Source organism: Macaca mulatta, chromosome 9 (genome assembly GCF_049350105.2).
Source record: "Macaca mulatta isolate MMU2019108-1 chromosome 9, T2T-MMU8v2.0, whole genome shotgun sequence".
In the NCBI taxonomy this organism is placed as follows: Eukaryota; Metazoa; Chordata; class Mammalia; order Primates; family Cercopithecidae; genus Macaca; species Macaca mulatta.
Genome location: NC_133414.1, coordinates 109,804,035 through 109,825,422, shown reverse-complemented (window position 1 = coordinate 109,825,422; position 21,388 = coordinate 109,804,035). Strand labels below are relative to the sequence as shown.

General features: G+C 54.8%; 2 protein-coding genes across 51 annotated transcripts in view; one reads left to right on the top strand and one right to left on the bottom strand.

Moving 5' to 3' along the window:
- Nucleotides 1-1,227: 1,227 nt before the first annotated feature.
- On the top strand, nt 1,228-7,441 carry SFRP5 (secreted frizzled related protein 5). The gene is made up of 3 exons (XM_015147881.3): nt 1,228-2,625; nt 4,229-4,306; nt 6,332-7,441. Exons 1-3 carry the CDS (start codon nt 1,701-1,703, stop codon nt 6,676-6,678), a joined length of 1,350 nt encoding a protein of 449 aa, XP_015003367.3. The 5' UTR covers nt 1,228-1,700; the 3' UTR covers nt 6,679-7,441.
- A 5,907-nt stretch (nt 7,442-13,348) lies between these two features.
- Nucleotides 13,349-21,388, bottom strand: part of ZFYVE27 (zinc finger FYVE-type containing 27) — a 24,782-nt gene continuing 16,742 nt past the window's right edge. For 24 of the 50 annotated variants that reach the window (XM_077947088.1, XM_077947113.1, XM_077947095.1 and 21 more), the window contains 4 exons: nt 21,005-21,149; nt 16,909-16,955; nt 16,502-16,583; nt 13,349-14,991 (listed from right to left, as the gene is read on the bottom strand). In XM_077947088.1, the coding sequence (XP_077803214.1) occupies nt 14,927-14,991; nt 16,502-16,583; nt 16,909-16,955; nt 21,005-21,149 (339 nt within the window). In that variant the 3' untranslated portion in view covers nt 13,349-14,926. Of the gene's footprint in view, nt 14,992-16,060; nt 16,358-16,501; nt 16,584-16,908; nt 16,956-19,337; nt 19,469-21,004; nt 21,174-21,309; nt 21,331-21,388 lie in introns of those variants that run through there. The other 26 variants (XM_077947091.1, XM_077947093.1, XM_077947107.1 and 23 more) reach the window with 7 other exon arrangements.

Genomic DNA, 21,388 nt, shown 5'->3' with positions numbered 1-21,388 from the left:
GAAATCAGGTTAAGTACTTGCCCAAGGTCATACAGCTAGTGCGTGGCCAGGATCTGAACCTGGCTCCATCATCTGCAGAGCCCAGGCTCTCGTACCATTGCTACACTGCACTGCCTGGCCCTGCAGAGACCAGTCCTTCACCTTCTGAGTGGCCATCCGCATAACCTCTTCATGCTGGGGGCTGGGAGAGGGAGAGGGGAAAAGAAGGTCAAAGTTTACTCCACCTGGACCCCACTAGGTCATCCTGGACATCAAACACAGCCTGTCCCACCCTTGGGGCTCAGTGGGGTGAGGCTTCTCCTGCCTCCTCTGCCTGCCTTGTGTCTTTTTCTTACAACTAGACCACAAGGAACACAGCCATGTCTTTTGCACCTCTGTATCCCCATCCATACCCTACCCCATGCCTTGCAGATAGTAGGTACTCCATGCATTTTCCATGAATTTTAAGGAGTGGCCCCTCACCCCTCTCCACTACCACTGCAAGGACAGACCCAGAGGAAGACAGGAGCCCTGGAAACATCTATCAGTGGGACTAAGGGGAGGACCAGAGGGAGAAAGTGCCCCAGCACTCCTGCCTTCCAGCACAGCCAGCCCCCAGCTCCCCAAGCCCTCCTAGGAGACACCTCCCCAGGGTACCCTCCCCACCAAAGACTGGGAGGTCAGGTGTCAGGTTAGGCTCTCAGGAAGGAATTCCCCTCCCTTCAAGCCTCCAGTCCGAGTTCCTCTCAAGGGAAAGCCAATGAAAGGCAGGACTCAGACAGGAGAGAGGCACCAAGCATGGGGTTCCTGAAGGTCCCCTCTCCTCTGATGCTTGCCTGGGTGCACCGCTCAGAGACACCATCAATGCCCCCTCCTCCCACCGTGTTACCTACCATGGGTTGGAAATTATCTTACCACAGGGTGGTTAAGCCCTGGCCTTTGGAGCCCCACACCTGGATTCAAATCCTAGCTCCTTCACATATGAGCTGTGCGGCCAAGGGCCAGTTACTCCACCTCTCTGAACTCCCTATCCCCTTGGTCATTAGGCCTACAGACTCAGAGTCCAGGCCTCCTGGTTGTTTCTGGGCTCTGATTCTCGAACCAGACTATCTGGGTTCAAATCCCAGCTCTAATCCGTGCTTAACCTCTCTGCCTCAGGATCTTTATCTGTAAGGTGGGGACAATAATAGTACCTACCCACCATCTAGCATTATTGTGAGAATTAGCAGAAGGAGTTTATGCAATGTGCTCAGATCAGACTTGGCACACAATTAGCACCCACTGAGTATTGGCTATCATTAGCAATAGCTGATAAGTTTGGAACGTACCATGCACCGCACCTTGCACCTTGCACCGTCCCTGACTGGTAGTAAGAGCTCATTAACTAGAAGCTATGATTACCTTCACCCCACTAGACTATCCTGGCCCTGGGTGGGTTCTGGGTTATATCCATCTTTGATTCCCCAGCAGCCAGCACGGGGCCTGGCACCAAGCTCAAAGAAGACCTGCCCGGAGGATCAGAAGATCCAGGAGGGTGTGGGGTGGCACGAGCCTCCCACCAGGGAGAAGAGGAACCGAGGTGTCAGGGAAGAGAAAACAGAGCAGAGGGAGAAAGGCCGAGGCAGAGAGATAAGCAAGTGAAGTGAGTGAGAAAAGGAACAGGAGAGGTTGTGGCGGAGAGAGATAAGGAGGAAGGATGGAGAAGGCGAGGGTCGAGGAAAATGCCCAGGGAGCCAGGGAGCCCCGGGGACAAGCCCTGGGCGAGGCCAGGGCCGCAGCAGCGGAGCCGAGCCAGGAGAGGGGCGCAAGACCGGGCGCTGGGCGGGACGCTCGGGCAGGGTGCGGGAGGGGCTGAGGGCCGCCCCGACTGCATCCCCGCCTTGGAGCCGGGGCCAGGCGGCCGGAGATTGGCTGGGGCGCACGGCGAGGCTCGGGCTGGAGCCCCGAGGTGGGAGGCGCCAGCATCAGTTGGGGCGTCCGGAGCGCAGGCTGCCACCCACCTGGGCGACCTCCGCGGCGGCGGTTGGGGAGAGTCAGGACCGGGGGCGCACGCCGGGACATCTGGGCCGCCGGGCACCGAACGTCGGGGGGCTGCGCGGCGCGCGCCTGGACAGGGCGCAGCCATGCGGGCGGCGGCGGGGGTGGCGCGGACAGCCGCTCTGGCGCTGTTGCTGGGGGCGCTGCACTGGACGCCGGCGCGCGGCGAGGAGTACGACTACTATGGCTGGCAGGCCGAGCCGCTGCACGGCCGCTCCTACTCCAAGCCGCCGCAGTGCCTCGATATCCCTGCCGACCTGCCGCTCTGCCACACGGTGGGCTACAAGCGCATGCGGCTGCCCAACCTGCTGGAGCACGAGAGCCTGGCCGAAGTGAAGCAGCAGGCGAGCAGCTGGCTGCCGCTGCTGGCCAAGCGCTGCCACTCGGATACGCAAGTCTTCCTGTGCTCGCTCTTTGCACCCGTCTGTCTCGACCGGCCCATCTACCCGTGCCGCTCGCTGTGCGAGGCCGTGCGTGCCGGCTGCGCGCCACTCATGGAGGCCTACGGCTTCCCCTGGCCCGAGATGCTGCACTGCCACAAGTTCCCCCTGGACAACGACCTCTGCATTGCCGTGCAGTTCGGGCACCTGCCCGCCACCGCGCCTCCAGGTAGCGCCGCCGCCGCCGTCCCCGCGCGCTCCGTCGGCCCTGCAGCTCCCCTAGCACAGCTCTGCGAATCCCCCAAGAGGTGCAGCTCCCCCCCTTCACACACACACACACACACACACACACACACACACACACACACACACACACAAAAAAACACACGCTGTCTTAGCTCAGCCCATCGCCCCCGGAATTATCGCCCGCAGCCTTCCCGCCTTCCCACCTCCCCAGGGAGTAGCAGCGTAGTGCCTCCCTGCGGCTCCAGACCTTCCCTCTGGCTCTCATTCCCTGGACACCCCTGGCACCCCTCTCAGTGCCCACCCAACCAAGCTGCTGAGAATCCCCCAATGCCGTCCCCCCATCTTGGGACGTCCTGATAAATGCCTTATGACCCCTCTCAGCCCAAGAATGTCTGGGGTCGTTAAACAATGCCTTTCACCTGGATCCCGAGGCACCAAAGCAAGCAACACTCCCATCCCGTGTTGGGACCTTGGGAAGAGAGGAGAGGTGAGGGAAGGGATGTGGGGAAAGACTGGAGACTAAGAACGTTCCTGGGCTATGGTCTGCCTCCCCATTTTCTGTACCTGGAACCCTAAGATCTCCACCCTCTTCCTCCGTTCCCCTGGCTGGGAGTCATTTGGGTAAGGCTCACTGCGGAAGGAAGAGCAGATTAGGCTCTGCCCCTAAAGAAAAGCCCTTAGGCAAGTTGCTTGACTTCATTGAGCCTCAGTTTCCCCCATCCATAAAATAGGAAGCCATCCCAGGCTCATGAAACCTGTGAGATCCTAAGTCCCTCCTCCCACCCACACCCTCAGTCCCCTGAACCCTAATTTCTCCCTGGTCTCAGCCTCCCCTTTGCTGTGCTGGTCCACATAGCTCTTCCAGGCTGGCTCCATGCCCTCACCCCCTTCCTCCCCGTCTGCTGTCAGACTTGAGTAACCCGCTCTGGGCCTCAGTTCCCTTTTCTCCAAAATAGGAATAAGGGCCAGGCACCATGGTTCATGCCTGTAATCCCAGCACTTTGGGAGGCCAAGGTGGGTGAATCACTTGAGGTCAGGAGTTCTAGACCAGCCTGGCCAACATGGTGAAACCCCATCTCTACTGAAAATACAAAAATTAGCCAGGCACAGTGGCACACACCTGTAATCTCAGCTACTTGGGAGGCTGAGACAGAAGAATCGCTTAAACCTGGGAGGCGGAGATTGCAGTGAGCTGAGATTGGAGAGCCACTGCACTCCAGCCTGGGCGACAGAGCGAGACTCCGTCTCAAAAATAAAATAGGAATAAGAATCCCTACTTCATAGGCTGAGGATAGAGGAGATAAAATTTAAACGACAATGCACATCATGGCTGTGGCCGCCAGGGTCATGGAGCAGTCACTGTGCCCACCTGGCAGTTTTGTCCCTGCACAGCCTGTCTGGTGATTGTCAGTCACTCTGTGAGCGGGTAGTGATATGATTGCCATCATCCCATTTCCGGATAAGGAAGTAGAGGCTTGGCAGGGGGAAGTGGCTGGTCAGTGAGGAAGCCTGCACCCTGAGTGGCTCTTGGAACTCCAATCCCCTCACCAACTGTCCCCCAACCCCACCCCACTTTCTCTCTTCAGTGACCAAGATCTGCGCCCAGTGTGAGATGGAGCACAGCGCTGATGGCCTCATGGAGCAGATGTGCTCCAGTGACTTTGGTGAGTGTGGGGCCCATGCTGCCACTGCCCCGGCACCACCCCCAGCCTCTCTTTCTTGACACACACGGGAACAGACGTGCCCACATCCATCACAGTGAATCCCAACAGGTTTTGCATCATGGCTCTGGTTTAGAATCCAATGATAACCATAAACCCTCTCCCAAGAGAAATGCACCTCTTTCTGCATCATCTCAGGACCATCACAAGTCCCTCAAGGCTATGGGCCTTAGGCCTCAGAAACCACCCCGGCCAGGGCTCCCGCAGCCCTCCCTTGGTGTCATTTTCAGAGGGGCCTCCATGACTGGATCATCTCTGTGGATAGTGCAGGCTTAGCCCAGAGATGGATGGAGCCAGGCTTAGCCCAGAGATGGATGGAGCCAGGCTTAGCCCAGAGATGGATGGAGCCAGGCTTAGCCCAGAGATGGATGGAGCCAGGCTTAGCCCAGAGATGGATGGAGCCAGGCTTAGCCCAGAGATGGATGGAGCCAGGCTTAGCCCAGAGATGAATGGAGCCAGGCTTAGCCCAGAGATGAATGGAGCCAGGCTTAGCCCAGAGATGGATGGAGCCAGGTGGGGAGTGATGGCTCTAGGATGGAAGTGGAGCACCCTTGTCCGTGGGTACCTCCACCTGGGACTCAGCACACCTCCTGCCAGCAGAGCTGTGGTCACCTGTCGCCACAACTTCATCCCAGAGCCTTCCCATTTTCTGGGAAAACCCAGCCAAGTCCGGTCAGGACCCGGCTCACACATGGACCACGCAGTCCAGTGTGTGATCTTTGCCAAGTCAGTTCCCTGTTTTGTGTCTTAGCCTCCCTGTCTATAAAAAAGAAAAAAGGAGATGATAATGAAGTCCTTTCTTCAGAGGAGTCTTTTATGTCGGTAGCCTGTTTGTGTTTGGAAAGAGAATACTGCTATTGCAAGGGGTGTGTGTGTGTGTCAGAGAGAGAAAGAGAAGAGGAAAGGGACATAAAGAAAAGGAACAAGATTTTATGACAATTTCCAGCCAAGAGTGGGCAGAGTTATTCTCTGACTTCTCCCTGGTCCCACAGAGATGGGGGCCCAGAAGCCTGAAGAAGGGAGAAACCAGCCCGAGGGACTCCCCACCCCACCCTGAGGCCCAGGACTCCTTAGGCTCTCTACATCCACTGCAGGGTGACCTGCACCATGACTCTCTGGCTACAGACCCTGCCTTCATCCTAGCCCCCCAAAGGAAAGGAGTTAGGGTCTCAGTGCCTCCAGCCACACCCCCTGCCCTACTCCTATACATACCACAAACACACTCCCACCCACCATACAATTTCTTTCTCACACACGTACATATTACTGTACAGTGGTGTGTTCACACCAGCAAGAGCTGAACTGTGTGTATCTATTCCCAGCTCCACACCCAGTCTTGCGGTCAGTTGTGGTGGGAGTATTTACCCCATGGATGTCAATGAATGCAAAGCAGGGCTCCCTGTCCACAGAGCCAGCTGTTAAATATTTGCCAGCCCACCACTGCTCCAACCACACTCACCGTGTGTGCATGCACGCACACTACACATATACACACCCCATATATACTCCATACCATACACTCACAGCCAGAAATCCCAATGGGAATCATCCCCAGAGATCAGGAAGTCCAGCCTCCCTCCATCGCAAGGATCCCCTTCCAAGCAGCCGGCCTCAGTCCCATCCGCTCCTTATCCCCTCCCTGGGGGGAGCCCCACACGCTGCTCCATCAGGAGCTCTCCACCCTGCATTTGGTGTCTCAGAAGGGCTTGGGCTCTTGATTCGCGCAGGTCACAAGCTCTCTACCCCTCATTTCCCCTCTCCTGTACCTTGAGGATGAAACATGATGCTGTCCATGAGAGTGCAGCACCGTAAGCGCTTCATAAATATGAAAATGTGCCTGTACGAGCTCCACCCTTCCAAACCCCGCAGGGCATCAGGATCCCCGAGCCCGAAGGTCCAGAACACACCAACTCTGGGCCCACGTAGATCTGACCATTCCCAACTTGCCCCTGTCCTTTCTTCCCACAGTGGTCAAAATGCGCATCAAGGAGATCAAGATAGAGAATGGGGACCGGAAGTTGATTGGAGCCCAGAAAAAGAAGAAGCTGCTCAAGCCGGGCCCCCTGAAGCGCAAGGACACCAAGCGGCTGGTGTTGCACATGAAGAACGGCGCGGGCTGCCCCTGCCCGCAGCTGGACGGCCTGGCGGGCAGCTTCCTGGTCATGGGCCGCAAAGTGGATGGACAGCTGCTGCTCATGGCCGTCTACCGCTGGGACAAGAAGAATAAGGAGATGAAGTTCGCAGTCAAATTCATGTTCTCCTACCCCTGCTCCCTCTACTACCCTTTCTTCTATGGGGCCGCAGAGCCCCACTAAAGGGCACTCCTCCCTGCCCTGCCAGCTGGGCCTTGCTTGCCCTCTGGCCCCGCCCCAACTTCCAGGTTGACCCAGCCCTGCCGGAGGGTGTTTTCACGAGTGTTGTTACTGGCACAGGGCCCAAGGGATGGGCACGGAGCCCAGGCTATCCTTTTTGACCCAGGGGTCCTGGGGTCCCTGGGATATTGGGCTTCCTCTCTCAGGAGCAGGGCTTCTTCATCGGGGGGAAGACCCCAGGGTCTCAGAAAGTAGGCAGGGGAGGAGAGGGTGAGGGAAGGGTGGAGGGGCTCAGGGCACCGTGAGGAGGAGGTTTCAGAGTAGACAGTGGTGTCAGCTCCAGCTCCCCTCTGTCGGTGGTGGGGCCTCGCCTTGAAGAGGGAAGTCTCAATATTAGGCTAAGCTATTTGGGAGACAGCTCTCCCCACCGCCCCTGTATGCGTCATCCTAGCCCCCCAAAGGAAAGGAGTTAGGGTCTCAGTGCCTCCAGCCACACCCCCTGCTTTCCCCAGCTTGTCCATTTCCCTGCCCCAAGGCCCAGAGCTCTCCCTGGACTGGAGAGCAAGCCCAGCCCAGCCTCAGCGAAGACCCGCTTCCGGTACACCCGCAGGCTCGCTTCCCGGGGTTCATTCCTCAGCCTCTGCTTCTCCTTTTTATCCCGATAAGTTATTGCTACTGCTGTGAGGCCATAGGTACTAGGCAACCAATACATACACGGTTGTGTTTTCTAATTTTTTTAACTTTTTAATTAAATCAAAGAAAACAATAATTGGTTTGGACCAGGTGATTTCTTTGTCAGCTGGTTCCCAAGAGGTGGGGGGAGAGGGAGGTTTAGAATGGAGCCTCACCCAGAAAGAAGCCCTTATCTTAACCCATGGCCTGGCCACATAGACCTCCTTGGAATGCTAAGAAAAGCAAGGCCTGTGTTTTTGTAGTACATAGCAAGGGTCACCCTGTCATTCTGACCGCTAGGTGAGGGATGGAGATGGACGTTCTTTTGTCCCTGAGGAGGAATGGAAGTGCCAAGTTCCCCAGCTTTCTCCCACAGTCCGAAGACTCCACGTCCTGCAGCAGCTCCCCCATGAGGTGAAGGCCTGATCGGAGGAGTCCAAGAAGGCAGGGCCGCAGGGCACTATCGTGAAAAGCCTGAGGTCAAAGATGTGTCACACCGCGGGCACTGCTCCTTACCTGTCCCTGGTCCAGCAGCATGAGCATCACCTGGGAGCTGGTTAGAAAGGCAGCATCTGGCTGGGGGCATGGTAGCTCATGCCCATAATCCCAGCACTTTGGAAGGCTGAGGAGGGAGGATCCCTTAAGCCCAGGAGTTCAAGACCAGCCTAGGCAACATAGTGAGACCCTAACTCAACAACAACAACAAAGAAATGCAGACCTGCTGTATCCGAATCTGCATTTCAACACATAAACGTTAGAATCATCTAGGGAGCTTTTACAGAATCCTGGGCCCTACTCTAATGCAATTCAATCAGAATCTCTGTAGGGTGCCCGGGAGTTGGTGTTTTTAGATGCTCCCTGGGATGATGTGTAGCCAGGATTGAGAACTACTACCTAGATAAGGTGACAACTGAGACAGGGAGAGGGCAAGGAGCTGAGGGGGTGCCCCAGTGGGCTCAGAGCAGATGGAGGCTGCTGCCTTGAGGTGGATGGGCAGGGAGGGGAGAAAGCTTGAGATGGAGGCGAGAAGCCACGGCCACTCTAATGAGCAGCCTATGGACAGGGCAGTGCCAGAAAGGAGCTCCCTGGGGGGTCCATCAGCAGATGCCAGATGTACCCAGAGCAGGGGGCTAGGGGCACTCCCTGAGGGGCTCTCCCCACCAGTGGGAGAAGTTTACCCCACCAGTGGGGGTAAAGCTGGGATGCCAAGTCCAGACAAGGCCTGGTGTTCCTCCAAGACAAAGGAGCCTCGTTCTCTGGAGCTGAGGAAAGCCTTGGCTTCCACTCCCAGAGGTGCACATCACCTCAGGGAAATGACTCCAGAGGGGCCAGGGCTGAGTTCTGCTGTGGGCCATGCGCGCGCACTCCCCTGAGGTCTGGCTAGCAGGTGGTCCGACAGTGTGCTCATAAATCACCCCGGGCAGGCAGGTGGCCTCGCCGCAGGTCAGCAGCTGCATAGGCCGCCTTGTTCCTCCCTCATCCACCCACGCCCAAACCCTGCCCAGCGCACCTGGCTCCCTGAATCTGCCCCTTGTCTCCCAGCCGCCTACCCTGACCAAATGTTTACGGACACTTCTGTGGTCAACCAGGACCAGGGGTGATTTTTCCATGGCACACACAGGACTGGGCCTGCCCTGGCTGAAGTACTATGCTGACTTCTGCCAGATGCTGGCAGCCATGGGGCAGCGGGGCGAGGGGAAGACTCCCTTAGTCCATCCTGTGAAGCCCAGGAAGGCACTCCTCTACCCCCACAAGAGGTCAGGGCCTAGCTCTGACTGCTGTCCCCCAGCATCTGCTGTCAGACTCACCAGGAACCCATTTTCTGTGACCAAGAAAAATCTTCCCAAAGACCAGGGAGGTCCTTCTAGGCCTGAGCCCCACCCTTCATTCCCTTCAGTCACACAAGGCTCCCTCCCCCTGGCTGGAGACCCAGCAGCTGTGTTGCCCCGAGCGCACCTGGGTGCAGTGAACGATGTGGCCCCCACCACACAGAACAGAAACCCCAGGAAAAGAAACCCCAGCTTCTCCACACAAGAGGGTTGGAGGTGCACAGGTGGGAGGTCTACGTCCAACTCCTGCCTTCCTGCTTTGCCATGGGGCGACGTTCGCTCTCGTGGTTATAGACGATGCCTCCTTCCAACTTCTCCACCACATTCCAGACAGCAAGGCGGGGAAGGGCGAGGAGCACAGCTTGTCAGCTGCCTTTGGCCCCCCTTTGATCAGGAAAACAGAAATTTCCCCAGCAATCCCACCTAGTAGATTTCTACTTTTAGCTCACTGGCCAAAACTAAGTCACATGGCCACCCCTAGGTGCAAGAGAGCAGAGTAAGTCAAGCTTTTTCAGCTGGGGACAAAATCAGAGTTCTAATAGAGAACAGAAAGGACAGGGGGGGAGGCAGCTGAACACTCTGGGCTGGGGTGAGAAGAGGCAGGTACAGTCCAGTCCTGGCTTCTAATCTTGTGACTTAGTGACTGTGTAACGTCGGGAATAGTGCCCAGCTGTAAAATGGAGTAAAAATGTCTACTTCACAGGGTTGCTGAGCGTTAGGTGGGAAAATGCATGAAAAGTACAATGCACAGTATATAGATGTCCATTAAATGGTCAGGAGTATTTTTATTAACCAAAAGCGATGACCTAGCAGTGCCTGTCCATAGTAGGTGCTCAGTAAAATTCCTAATTGATTCATTAATCAACTAAGAAACAATACTGGCAGGAAGGCAAGGAAAAGACAAGAGGATCTTATCTAAAAGCCAGAACACTACTTTCAGAAGAGAGCTAGAACCTACATTTGGGGTTTTGCTTCAGAAGTACAGGTGGTGGTGTAAGCCAACATTGAAGAGATTACTAGTATTCCTATAATACTAGCAATCAATAAATATCAAGGCCATGATGGGTGGTAGGCACTACTCAAAACACTTTTGCATTCTCTGATCTTTTCTCTTTTTTTTCTTTTTTTTGAAACAAGGTCTCACTGTATTGCCCAGGCTAAACACAGTATTACGATCATGGCTCACTGCAGTCTCAACCTGCCAGGCTCAAGCAATCCTCCTGCCTCAGCCTCCCAAGTAGCTGGGACCACAGGAGCATGCCACTATGCCTGGCTAATTTCTTATTTTTTGTAGAGTTGAAGTCTCATTATGTTGCCCAGGCTGCTGTCAAACTCCTGGACACAAGCAATCCTCCCTTCTTAGCCTCCCAAAGTGCTGGGATTACAGGCATGAGCCACTGTGGCTCACCCAACTTTTGCATTCTAATTTAAGCCTCCCAACAGCCATTCAAGGTAGTGGCATTTCAGTGATGGTGGCTGAGGCTCAGAGAGGTTAAGGAACTTGTTGGAGGTCACACAGCTTGCACATGGCAGTGCTAGAATTTGACTTCATGCTCTTAACCACTATACTACTGTCTGTAGGGGCAAAGCCAAGGCCAGGGGGTGCAGGCAGCCATGCTTCTGCCAGCCTGCCTCACAGGAAGATTTTTGAGAGCCCTGTTCCAATCCCACTCCAAGGGTACTGACAGAGGCAGAGGAGTCAGTGGCTTTTCTCCTAATTCCCAAAGACAGCCCACCCCCAATCCCCTCTCCCCTCTCAGCCCTGCCAGCATCCAGCCTTAGGTCTCCACAAAGGAAGCTCACATCCCACAACTGTTTAGTCGCCTGTAATCCTGGCTGAAGTTCACTCCTGAAGAAATGTAACGTGGGGGGTGGTTGCTGCTGGAATGTGTGTGGCTGGGACCCCACGTCCCAGCCCAGACAGCAGGCTCTGCTGGGGCTGTGAAGAACACAGGCAGCCAGGGGAATCCGGAATCCCCAGCCCCCAGCTGTGCCAGAGAATGGAATGTGCTGCTCTGGGGTGTTGAAACATACTCAGCCAGACCGGAGGTGGGGTTGCTGGGAGCTGGAGAAACTCCAGTCACAAGGCTGCCTCTGTTCTTGAGGCTGAGCCCACTTCGCTAGGGCTGGGGGTGGGAGGGAGGAGAGGAGAGAGGCTGTGCTTAGTGGGTAGGCCTTCTTGTTAGCTCAGTGGCTAGCTCCTGGAGCCAGTGGGGGCCAGGCAGAGAGAGGGGAGGGTGGCACTCAGGATTGCTCTGTTCCTCCGAACATTCTCTTATGAGGCCTCTACAAGCGCATGTGGCACAATTCACATCCCGGCTCCGTGACTTACTAGTTATGTGACCTTGGGCAGGTTCCCTAACCTCCCCACACCTCCATTTATTCATCAATTAAACAGAGCTAACAACAGAACCTACTTTTGGAGACTATCATGAGGTCTTGATGAGATGATGCACTCAGCATGGTGCCTGGCACAGGTGCTCCATCAATGTAGGTGTTATCCTGAGGGCCACCAGCTGTAAGATAGATGCTGGGCCAGGGCCTCTCTTAGGGGGTGCCTTGAAGGTTCCAGGGAAACAAGGGGATGAACACAGAACTTCATATGGCTTCAGGCCCAAGGGCTGAAAATCCTGAAGATACCAGAAACCACTGCCAGCCACGGCTCACAGGAGGCTGCTCAACACAACCAACCACAAAAAGGATCGGCAGAGCCCTAAGCCCACGCCAGGCTGTGGGAGCTGGAGCCCCAGACCTGCCCCAGCAGGCGCCAGGGCTGCAGCAGAGTCTGGTTCCCCATCCCCTCCTCCTCAGGGGCCTGAGAACAAATTGTGTGTGTGTGTGTTTTTTTTTTTCAAACATGGACAATTTGTCTTCCAGGCCACCCACGTGCAGGTCCTCTCCATGCTGTGGATGCAGCCAGTTCTAAAGCACAATCCCTCCGTGACTTCACTTCCCAGTGGTACCTGCAATTGAAAGTTATGTCCCCTGCCTACTCTCAGGGGCACCTCAAGGGGACAAGGCCCACTAGCATCCCCTTCTCTGAGGCTGCTACCCAAGGATGGAAACTCATGTTTCTCCCATCTCTGTAATCCATGCCTGCAAGCACAGGCTTCAAGTCACTGCTGTTATGGTCAAGATTTCACCAACATTTGGCATTTTCATTTTCCAAAAATAAAATGTATTGACTCTGCTTTTCCAAACTACACTCGTGCCTCTGATACTCTTCTCTGAAGAATACTCTAAAATTATTCTCTGGTTTAAAAGAAAAAAAGATCACTCTTCTAAGCCACCCAGGACAGAGCTGTTTGTCCTCTAAAGGTGGCCAGGATAACAGGAGCCAATGTGTCCAGCATGCCAGGCACCATGCCCCATGCCTCCCACAGACTCTCTCTCTCATTTCTCTCACAGCACCCACACCAGATACACATCACCATCAGGTGCACTTTCCACAGGAGGAAAGCACAGTGAGCCTGGGGGCAGCAACCCTGTGCCAACAGGCCCCAGCACCACTCCAACAGATGGTAAAGGGGCCAAGCATGGAGCTGGGCCACAGCAGGCAGCGCCAGGCACCACCCTCTACCTCTGCGGGGACTCTGTTCCTGCTTCGGGGGAACAGTGCTTACCTCAAGAGTTGTTGCAAGCAATAAATGAGATACCGCACGCAAAGCCCTTACCAGTGCCCAGCACCCAGCCACCTGCCACCCCCCTGCCCCAGCTCAGGGCATGGTGCGTACTTCCCATCTCATGTCCAATCCTCTTTCCTGCCGCTCTCGGCCTCCCTGAAGGCTCACCCTTTCTGGCTTTCTCAGAGGGATTAAAATCTTTCCATTCTAAAGTCTGCATTGTTTGGCATTTACCAAGTTCTAGTCCCAACCCCAACCCCCAGTGCTGGGCCCTCACAATTTGGTCACAAGACTAGGCCTCAAGTCAATCCGACAAGCATGTGCTGAGCCCCTCCTGCGTGCAAGGCACAGCTTTCCTCCTCTTGGCCCCCAGCTCACACCCAGACCAAGCTGCAGCCCCCACACCCCTGCCACCAGGGTGCCCCAAAGGCCCGCCCCTCAGCCTGGTCCTGCAGGAATTGCCCAGGCCTGCAAAACTCCAGCAGTGCCAGGGAGATCTGGTCTTCCAGTCTCAGGGAAAATGCCAACACAAAGACAAGACAAAAACAAGAAGCTTGAGGCCTTTTTATTGACAATTCTCCATAGACACAGAGATCCTTTTAGTTCCTCTCCAGTGTAAAGAAAGCACGGGGTACTGAACTCTCCTAACAGGACACAGAGGCGATACGATACCAAAGCGTGCCAGGCTCCCCAGAGCTCTGGCTCCTCCACTGGCCTGGGCAGGCCCCTGGCTGTAGAGTCGCAGCTAAACTGCTTGGTCTGGGCCTAGGATGGGTCCCTTGTCTCCCCAACCTGCCTCTCTGCACCCCTGCTCCCCGAGTGTAGAAACCTCTCGGCCCCCTCATAGGTCCTGGGTCCCAGGCAGTCCATGATTCCAGGGAAGAGCTCTAGGTAGGAGACCGCCTCCCAATTCCTCCTCATCCCATTCCTTATGCTACATGTTCCCAGGAACCATGCAATAAATAAATAAATACTTTAGAAAGGCAAAGCAGCTCCAGGGAAGGGAAGGGATGCCTGAGCCAGCTCATGGCTAACGGAGAGATACTGAGCCCGTAAGAGTCCAGTAGTGAACATGAAATTGTTGGAAAGGAAATGGAGACCCCCAAGGGACCTTATCCCATAACTAAGACTGTCCTCCAGGGAATAGCCCCGGGATCCAGGACCCAGTCCAGAAAGATCCTACACTTCCCAGGCCCCCAGGGGTCAAGGGCTTCAGGACCTCTGCTCCACTCACCTGGCCTCCCACTCCATGGGGCAAGAGGCAGGGAAAGGAAGCTGGAGCGCTGGGCCAGTGGAGGACTGCCCCAGACTCTGGGCAGAGGGTGCAGAAGTTGTGATCCGAGTGCCCTGTGATCCAGCTGCTCCAGCGCAGCTGGGGACACTAGGGCATCGTGTGGGCTGAGTCTGTGAATTGAGGCGTCTTCGAGGGGAGGCTGAGGTCTGTCCAGCTGTTGGGGCTTCCCCATGCTTTCCTCCACTTAATGCTGAAGGACTCAGCCAACCCCTCCTATACACATTCTCCTCTGGGGGAATCTGGGAACTTAAACCCTGTTTCTAGAAGCACCCCTGGTCTTGTTAGGCCTGGCCACACCCTCTGATGGGGGAAATGATGAGATCCTGGTGCCTGGAAGGACATTCAATCAGCAGAGATGGGGTGTGGCACTCCCAAGCCCTTCTGCAGGCTCTCTGAGGCTGAGGGCCTGGCCAGTACCCTACAGGAGAAAAACCTCTTTTCCCAACCTCAGGTCTGGAATTCTCAGGCATAGCCACACTGACGCTGGTCATCAGACCCCAGTCAGACCTGACCTAGTTCACTGCTGCCCTCTGGTGGCTACTGCCTGCCCAGCCCTGAGTCCACTCATTCAGTCCCAGGCAGAGCAGGGCAACATGCCAGGCCCTCCAGGGGCTCCTCTCCCCAAGGGATTGAGAGCAGCCATTGCCAGCCACTCTCAGGGGTGGAGAACAGCTCCAGAATCCAGCTGGAGAGAGCGAGGAAGGAAGGGGAAGCCTACCTAGCATTCAGGCCACATTTGCCCAGCACACACCACAGGGGGCCGGGGTGGGGAGAGTGGGGCGCCTACTGCTGGCCCCAAGGATGGGTGCCTGGTTGGACCCTGGCCTCTCTTCTCACTTGCTCAAGGTCTGGTTACACGAGGCACACACAAACACAGTCTCCCTCTGGGCTTCAGGGGCTGAAAAGGAGGAAGAACTTGGTGAGACATTTCCTTGTGCCCTTTGGTTCATGGCCCCAACTACTAGAACCACCTCCCAAATGCCCCACACAGACCCCCGACCCAGCCCACACCCTCCCTGCCCAGCTTGCTAGCCTGCCCTCAGAGACTCTTCTTTCCATGGGAACTAGGGATCCCGGGCGTGATGATGCCAACAGCAGGCTGCTCCTGTGCTATGAATTAGACATCACTGTGGCACGAACAGAACACCTTTAAAAATGTCTTTTTAAATAAAATATCAAATACAAAAATTAGCCAGGCGTGGTGGTGCATGCCTGTAATCCCAGCTACTCAAGAGGTTGAAGCACAAGAATTGTCTGAACCCAGGAGGCACAGGTTGCAGTGAGCCGAGATGGCGCCGCTGCACTCCAGGCTGGGCGACAGAGCGAGACTCTGTCTCAAAAAACTAAGACTAAAATAAGTAAAATGTCACAGTGAAATTTCCCAAAATGTTTTAACAGTGGTTATCTCTGGGTGGTAAGATTACAGGGTTATTTTTCTCTTCCTTCTTCTTCTGATTAAGAATTTCCAAATTTTCTAGTTAGTAAGCATGTGTTACTTGCATTGGAAGAAAAAAGAACTTGGGTTGGGCGCAGTGGCTCACACCTGTAATCCTAGCACTTTGCGGGGCCGAGGCGGGCAGATTACCTGAGGTCAGGAGTTCAAGACCAGTCTGGCCAACATGGAGAAACCCCATCTCTACTAGAAATACAAAATTAGCCGGGTGTAGTGGTGCATGCCTGTCATCCCAGCTACTCGGGAGGCTGAGGCAGGAGAATCGCTTGAACCCAGGGGGCAGAGGTTGTGGTGAGCCAAGGTCGTACCACTGCACTCCAGCCTGGGCAACAAGAGCGAAACTCCATCTCAAAAAAAAATAACTTGGTTTAATGTTATATTACAAAACGGTACATGAAATGTGACCACATTTTTCAGGAATATGCACACGCTTTTATTCTACATGCAAGCTAATGAGCAGCAGGGGCCACGTCCGATTGTTTCCTCGGGAAGAAATCAGGAATATTTTTCCTCCTTTTGCTTATCTGTGTTGTTTTATTTACAACATGTATGTACAGCTTTTATAAAAGGAAAAAAGGGATTTTTAACTTTTGTTCAAAGTGCCAAGGAAATAAGAAAAAGATTAAAAGTGCAGCTGGGATTGACTCCAGGAAGGCAGGAGCAGTGCTGGGAGCCACGGGGATATTGCCAGTGCTCTTGTTTTTCAACTTTAGTGAAGCGGCCACAGGTATTCATCTTGTTATTACCCTTCATAATTCACAGGTACATCATATCTATTCTTCGGCATGTACCAAATGTTTCAGAATTTTTGCTAAAGGGGATGGAGGAAATGTTCCCATAGACCTGACTACAATCCCAAGTTCCCTTGACCTCTGACACCCTTGCCCCCTTGCCACGATGTGGCATCCCCTTGACGGGATACCAACCAAGCCCTGCCACCACCTGCACCACTCACCTGTGGCCCCCATGGAGGACCTGGGGACCTTGAAGGAGCAGCATCGAGAGCAGAAGCTGTTTCCACAGTTACTGCAGCTCCGCTGCAGACAAGAGCCAAGGTCAGTGTGTCCCCCACCCTCAGGCACCTGGAGTTCTCATCGCCTCCCTCCTTTACACCAGCTGATCCCACCCAAGGAAACTGGGACTGGGGGGTGCACAAGTAGAGCAGGAAAGACAGCAAATGGAATGCCCCCTGGGGAGACTGGTGAAAGGTGGCACAGGGGCAGGGGAGGGCACACTCACTCCAGAAAGCCACTGCCAGGCCCAATGTGACCCGAGCCAGACTTCCTCAGTGACTCCCCTCAACTCCTCCCCACCCGACAGTCCCAAGGACACTGTTCCCAACAAATGCAACCTCACACTCACCCTCTTCTTCAGCACTGAGAAGGTGGCCGAGCAGCCCGTGCAGTTTCCTGAGAAACAGAAGCAGCAGCTCAGTCCCCGCCCATCCCAGGACTCTCACGCTCACCTGCTCCTGGCACTTCTAAATGGGATACTCAGGACACCTGCCCAGCCTCCTTGGGTGGACACAGTGAGCCAGGGAGCAAGGCCAGATTCAGAGCCAGAAAGAAGGACTCAAACTAAGAACACTGATAGCCCCTGAGAACTGATGTCTCCAGCCATACATAGGTACCAGTCCCTGAACCCTTCCAGAGCTGAGTGGCCCCACCTGCAGGTTCAACAGAACTCAAGGAGCACCCAGCAGAATCCACTCCTGGAAAGCCAGCTAAGCTGGCAGGGACCTGACCACAGGCATTCCCAAATGACACCTGCCTAACACGACCCTTTCCAGAGCAACGCCTTACAAATACTCCACCCACAGGCTAAAGACAGAAACTCCTCCTAAAAACCCAAACTCCTGCTTTCTGTCCCCTGAAGACTGTAGGACAGAAGCTGAGAGCCAGGCATATTCCGAGAAGACATGAAGGGTAGAATGCTCAATTGTGGTAGGCAGTGAGTGGCATGGGGGGACGCAGAGCAAGGCAAGGTCCTGCCTAAACCACCAGAGATGCCAGGATGGCCAAGTGCCCGGCAACAGTGGAGGGGCAACGGCAGCTTAGAAAATGGCTAGAAGACAACAATAGGGTGTAAAGGGAGAGGAAAGATAGGGAAGGAGGAGGTTTCTGGGATGTGGGGCCCATAGTCCTGCTGTGACCCAGCCGGACCACCTGTCTGGGCAGGTACAGAGCACCATGCCTCACTTTCACACAAAGGCCCCAAAGCTTTATTGACGGCTACACGTGGTCCCTTCCTCTGTCCAACCAAAATCACCTGAAGTTCTTGCTAAAGGAGACTCCCTAGGTTCAGGGAAAGGAAGACCTGAGATAGAGCCAGGGGAAATCTGAGGCCAAAGCGCTTCAGATAAATGCCCACTCTGTCCATCAGCCAGGGAAAGAGAAGAACGAGCGTGCTGCTGGTGCCAAACCAGGAAACTGGCTGCTCCAAGATTCTGTCCCTACACTAAGAATTTGGGGAAGCCAGCCTGCCCCAGCCTCTCCTTAACAAGGGAGGCAGGTGAATGGGACAGGCAAAAGGAGCTACTCAAAGACTGACACTGGCCTGTGCCCAAGGGCTCCTCTGAACTGAATGGGATGCCAGGGCCAAGCAGCCCAGGACAGCCAAGTGGGCTGGTGAGACAGCTGTGAACCCACACACAGGCCAGAGCCAGGGAGGGCTCTGGGCACTGACAGCACCTCACTCAGGTGATGTTCCCTTCCAACACCTACCAACTCTTTCTGCCCCTTCTCGGCAACGGCCTGGACTCACCCATCCTCACTCACCATATGATGATGCCACCGAGGCCATGAGAGCAGGGGCACTAAGGCCCAGTGGGACCTGCCAGGGCAACAGTCACGGAGCCTCCAGGACAAAGGAGGGCCCTCCCCACCAAGACCTCTCCCACACGGAGGCCACAGAGAAGCTCCTGCACAGTCTGCCCTCATTCTCCCCATGCATCCCCTCATCCATGGGCAGGGGTAAACAGAATGGCCCCCGCTACAGTCCCCCAACATTCACATGTGGAATCCTAACACCCAAGGCAGGGTCCCTGGGAGGTGACTGGGTCATGAGGGTGGAGCCCTCGTGAATGGGATTAGTGCCCTTATAAAAGAGGCCCCAGGGAACTGCTGTGACCCTCCCACCTTCTCATGAGGACACAGTAAGAAGGTGCTGTCTATGATGACGGAAATGGACCTCACCAGAACCTGATCCTGCTGACACCCTGATCTTGGACTTCCAGCCTCCAGAACTGAGAAAGATTTCCACTACTTAAAAGCCACGCGGCTTAGTGTATTTCATTATAGCAGTTGAAATGGAGAAAGATAGCCCCCAAAGCAGCTCCCCTCGCCCTGCTCTCAGGACCCAGACCCATGAGCAGAGGCTGCAGGAGCAGAGCTGCTACACCTGTCCTCAGGGCAAAGAGCTTGAGAACATTTCAGAAAAGGAAAAGAAGTGAGTGGTCTTGAAGGATGAGGAGCTAAGAGGGGTTTAGGAAAAGAAGCACTTTCTGCCCTTGCTATCCTTGAGGGAAACTGAAAAGGCCTCTGCCCATGTTGGCAGAGATTATCCAAATCAAAAATCAAATGCAAAAGCGGGACAGGCATAAAACAAGGGACTCCACACATGAGAGTAAAGGGAAAATGGAGAGGGAGGATGAAGAGGTACAAAGAACACAAGAGCCGAATTAGACGATCTGAATTTGAGTCACAGCTCTGCCATTTCCAGGCTAAAGTCTTTGGACAAAGCACTGTTTTTACCTCAGGTTACTCATCTGTAAAATGGGAACAACTAAGTACCTTAACTTAGAAGTTGTAGAAATAGAAAATTATTTGCTGGACCAGAGTAATACTTCTTGTGTGTAGTGCTACTGGGGACTGCTGGAACCTGGCTGCTCTGAGCCCTTAAGAACTGCCTGCTCCTGTCACACCTACAGTAAGGATGAAATGAGATCACACATGTGCAAGTATGGAGGGTAAACAGATCACTGAACATACAGAATGCCCTACAGAAGTCAGCCAGCAGCATAAATAAAACAAAGGGGCCAGGAGTGGTGGCTCACACTTGTAATCCTAACACTTTGGAAGACCAAGGTACGAGGATTACTTGAACCCAGGAGTTCGAGACCAGCCTGAGAAACAAGGTAAGACCCCCGTCTCTAGAAAAAAAAAATCAAAAATTAGCCAGGCATGGTGCTGCATGCCCGCAGTCCCAGCTACTCGGGAGGCTGAGCTGTGAGGATCACTCGAGCCCAGGAAGTCGAGGCTGCAGTGAGCTGTCATCATGCCACTGCACTCCAGCCTGTGAGACACAGAGACCTTGTCTCAAAAAAAAAGAAAGAGATCTTGAATAACTGGGGGACATTCACACAGCAGAAGGAAAGAGCCTGTCCAGGACATCTAATCCTGAGAAAACAACTGCGCTGGTTGCTGCGGGGGTAGGAAGGCAGGACCCTGGGGGCCCTGAGTTAAATTCCTCAAGATAAACTCCATAGGCTTCTTCCAGGGCACAGACCCTAGAACTTGACACCAGAACCCACAGTACTGCCCCCTTCCCCTGCTCCCATCTGACAGCAGGCAGGAGGGCCCTTCCTCAGGAGCAAGCGGCTCCCAGGTCAACCTAGCTACTCTAGGCTTCCTCCACAATTGTCACGTGGCTCAGCTCCCAACACTGCTGATCTAAGCCAGGTCTCCAAGCTGTGCTAACCATCAAGTCCACCCTTCTCCAAAGCTGCCTTCCTTGACCACTCTCCCCAACCCTCAGTAAAATAAGGACTGACTGGGAAGAGGTGAACTCAGGGCTCTTATGATGTCCAGAGAAACAATGTTTGCTTCAACTTGCTTCCAGTTGAATGAGAAAGACCAAGACAGGATCCTAGGAACCCACGGGGTGGGCCAGGGCCTCCCACATTAACCGCACCCACTACTCACTATGAACCAACCAGCACTGTGCCCTTCATAAGTACTACTGTCTCATTTGACATGAGACCTGTAACAACCCTATGAGGTCAGAATGATGATCCCCCTTTTACAGAAGGGGCAATTGAGGCACAGGGTGTGAAATAATTTGCTCAAGGACACCTGGCTGAGCTGGGATTTGCAGCAAGCGGTGAGACTCCACTCTGTTCCTCGCCATCATGCTACACTGCCTTCTGAAGTTCTGTCAGGATTACGGTTCTCTGCAGTCCCGGGATGGCATTTCCCAAACTGAGTTCCTTGTCTTCCCACAAGTGAATGTCCAATCAGGACAGAGAGATAAGAAGGAACCCACACCCACTCCCTCAACAGTCCTGCCAGGCATCTGCTAGCGCCCCAGGGTCCCGTGGACACACCTTCACTCCTTGCTCTTGTCACAAGTCAGTACCCACAGTTCTGAGGCTCTGCCCCGGTGGCTGGGTGTTCCCCCGCCGAGTCCCAGCAGTCCCACCCTACTCCCCCGCCAGCCCAGCCCTGTGCCCTGGCCGAACCGAAGTTGTTGGTGGGGTAGCGCTTGCGGAGCCGCTCCGTGAGCCGAGACACCTTGCTGCGCAGCACCTCATTCTTACTCAGGAACCCGTTGTCCTGCAGGGCCAGCTCGTCCTCTGCTGGGCACGGGACACCCTCATCATCCTCCTGTGGGAACAGCTCCTTCCAGTCCTGCCCACCTCTTGCAAGGCTGCAGGACCTGTGTGCAGAGGCATCCGGCACAGCAGCCCCCACGAGGTGTGGCAGCAGCCGGTTCAGCTACCCTCCCCAGCCCAGCCCCTGCCCACCCACCAAGGCTTCCACTTACCAGCACCACCAAGTGGGTCTCCTGCCTCCCAAGGTGCGGGGAAGAGGAGAGAAAACAGAGAGAAAAAGATAGCAAGAAG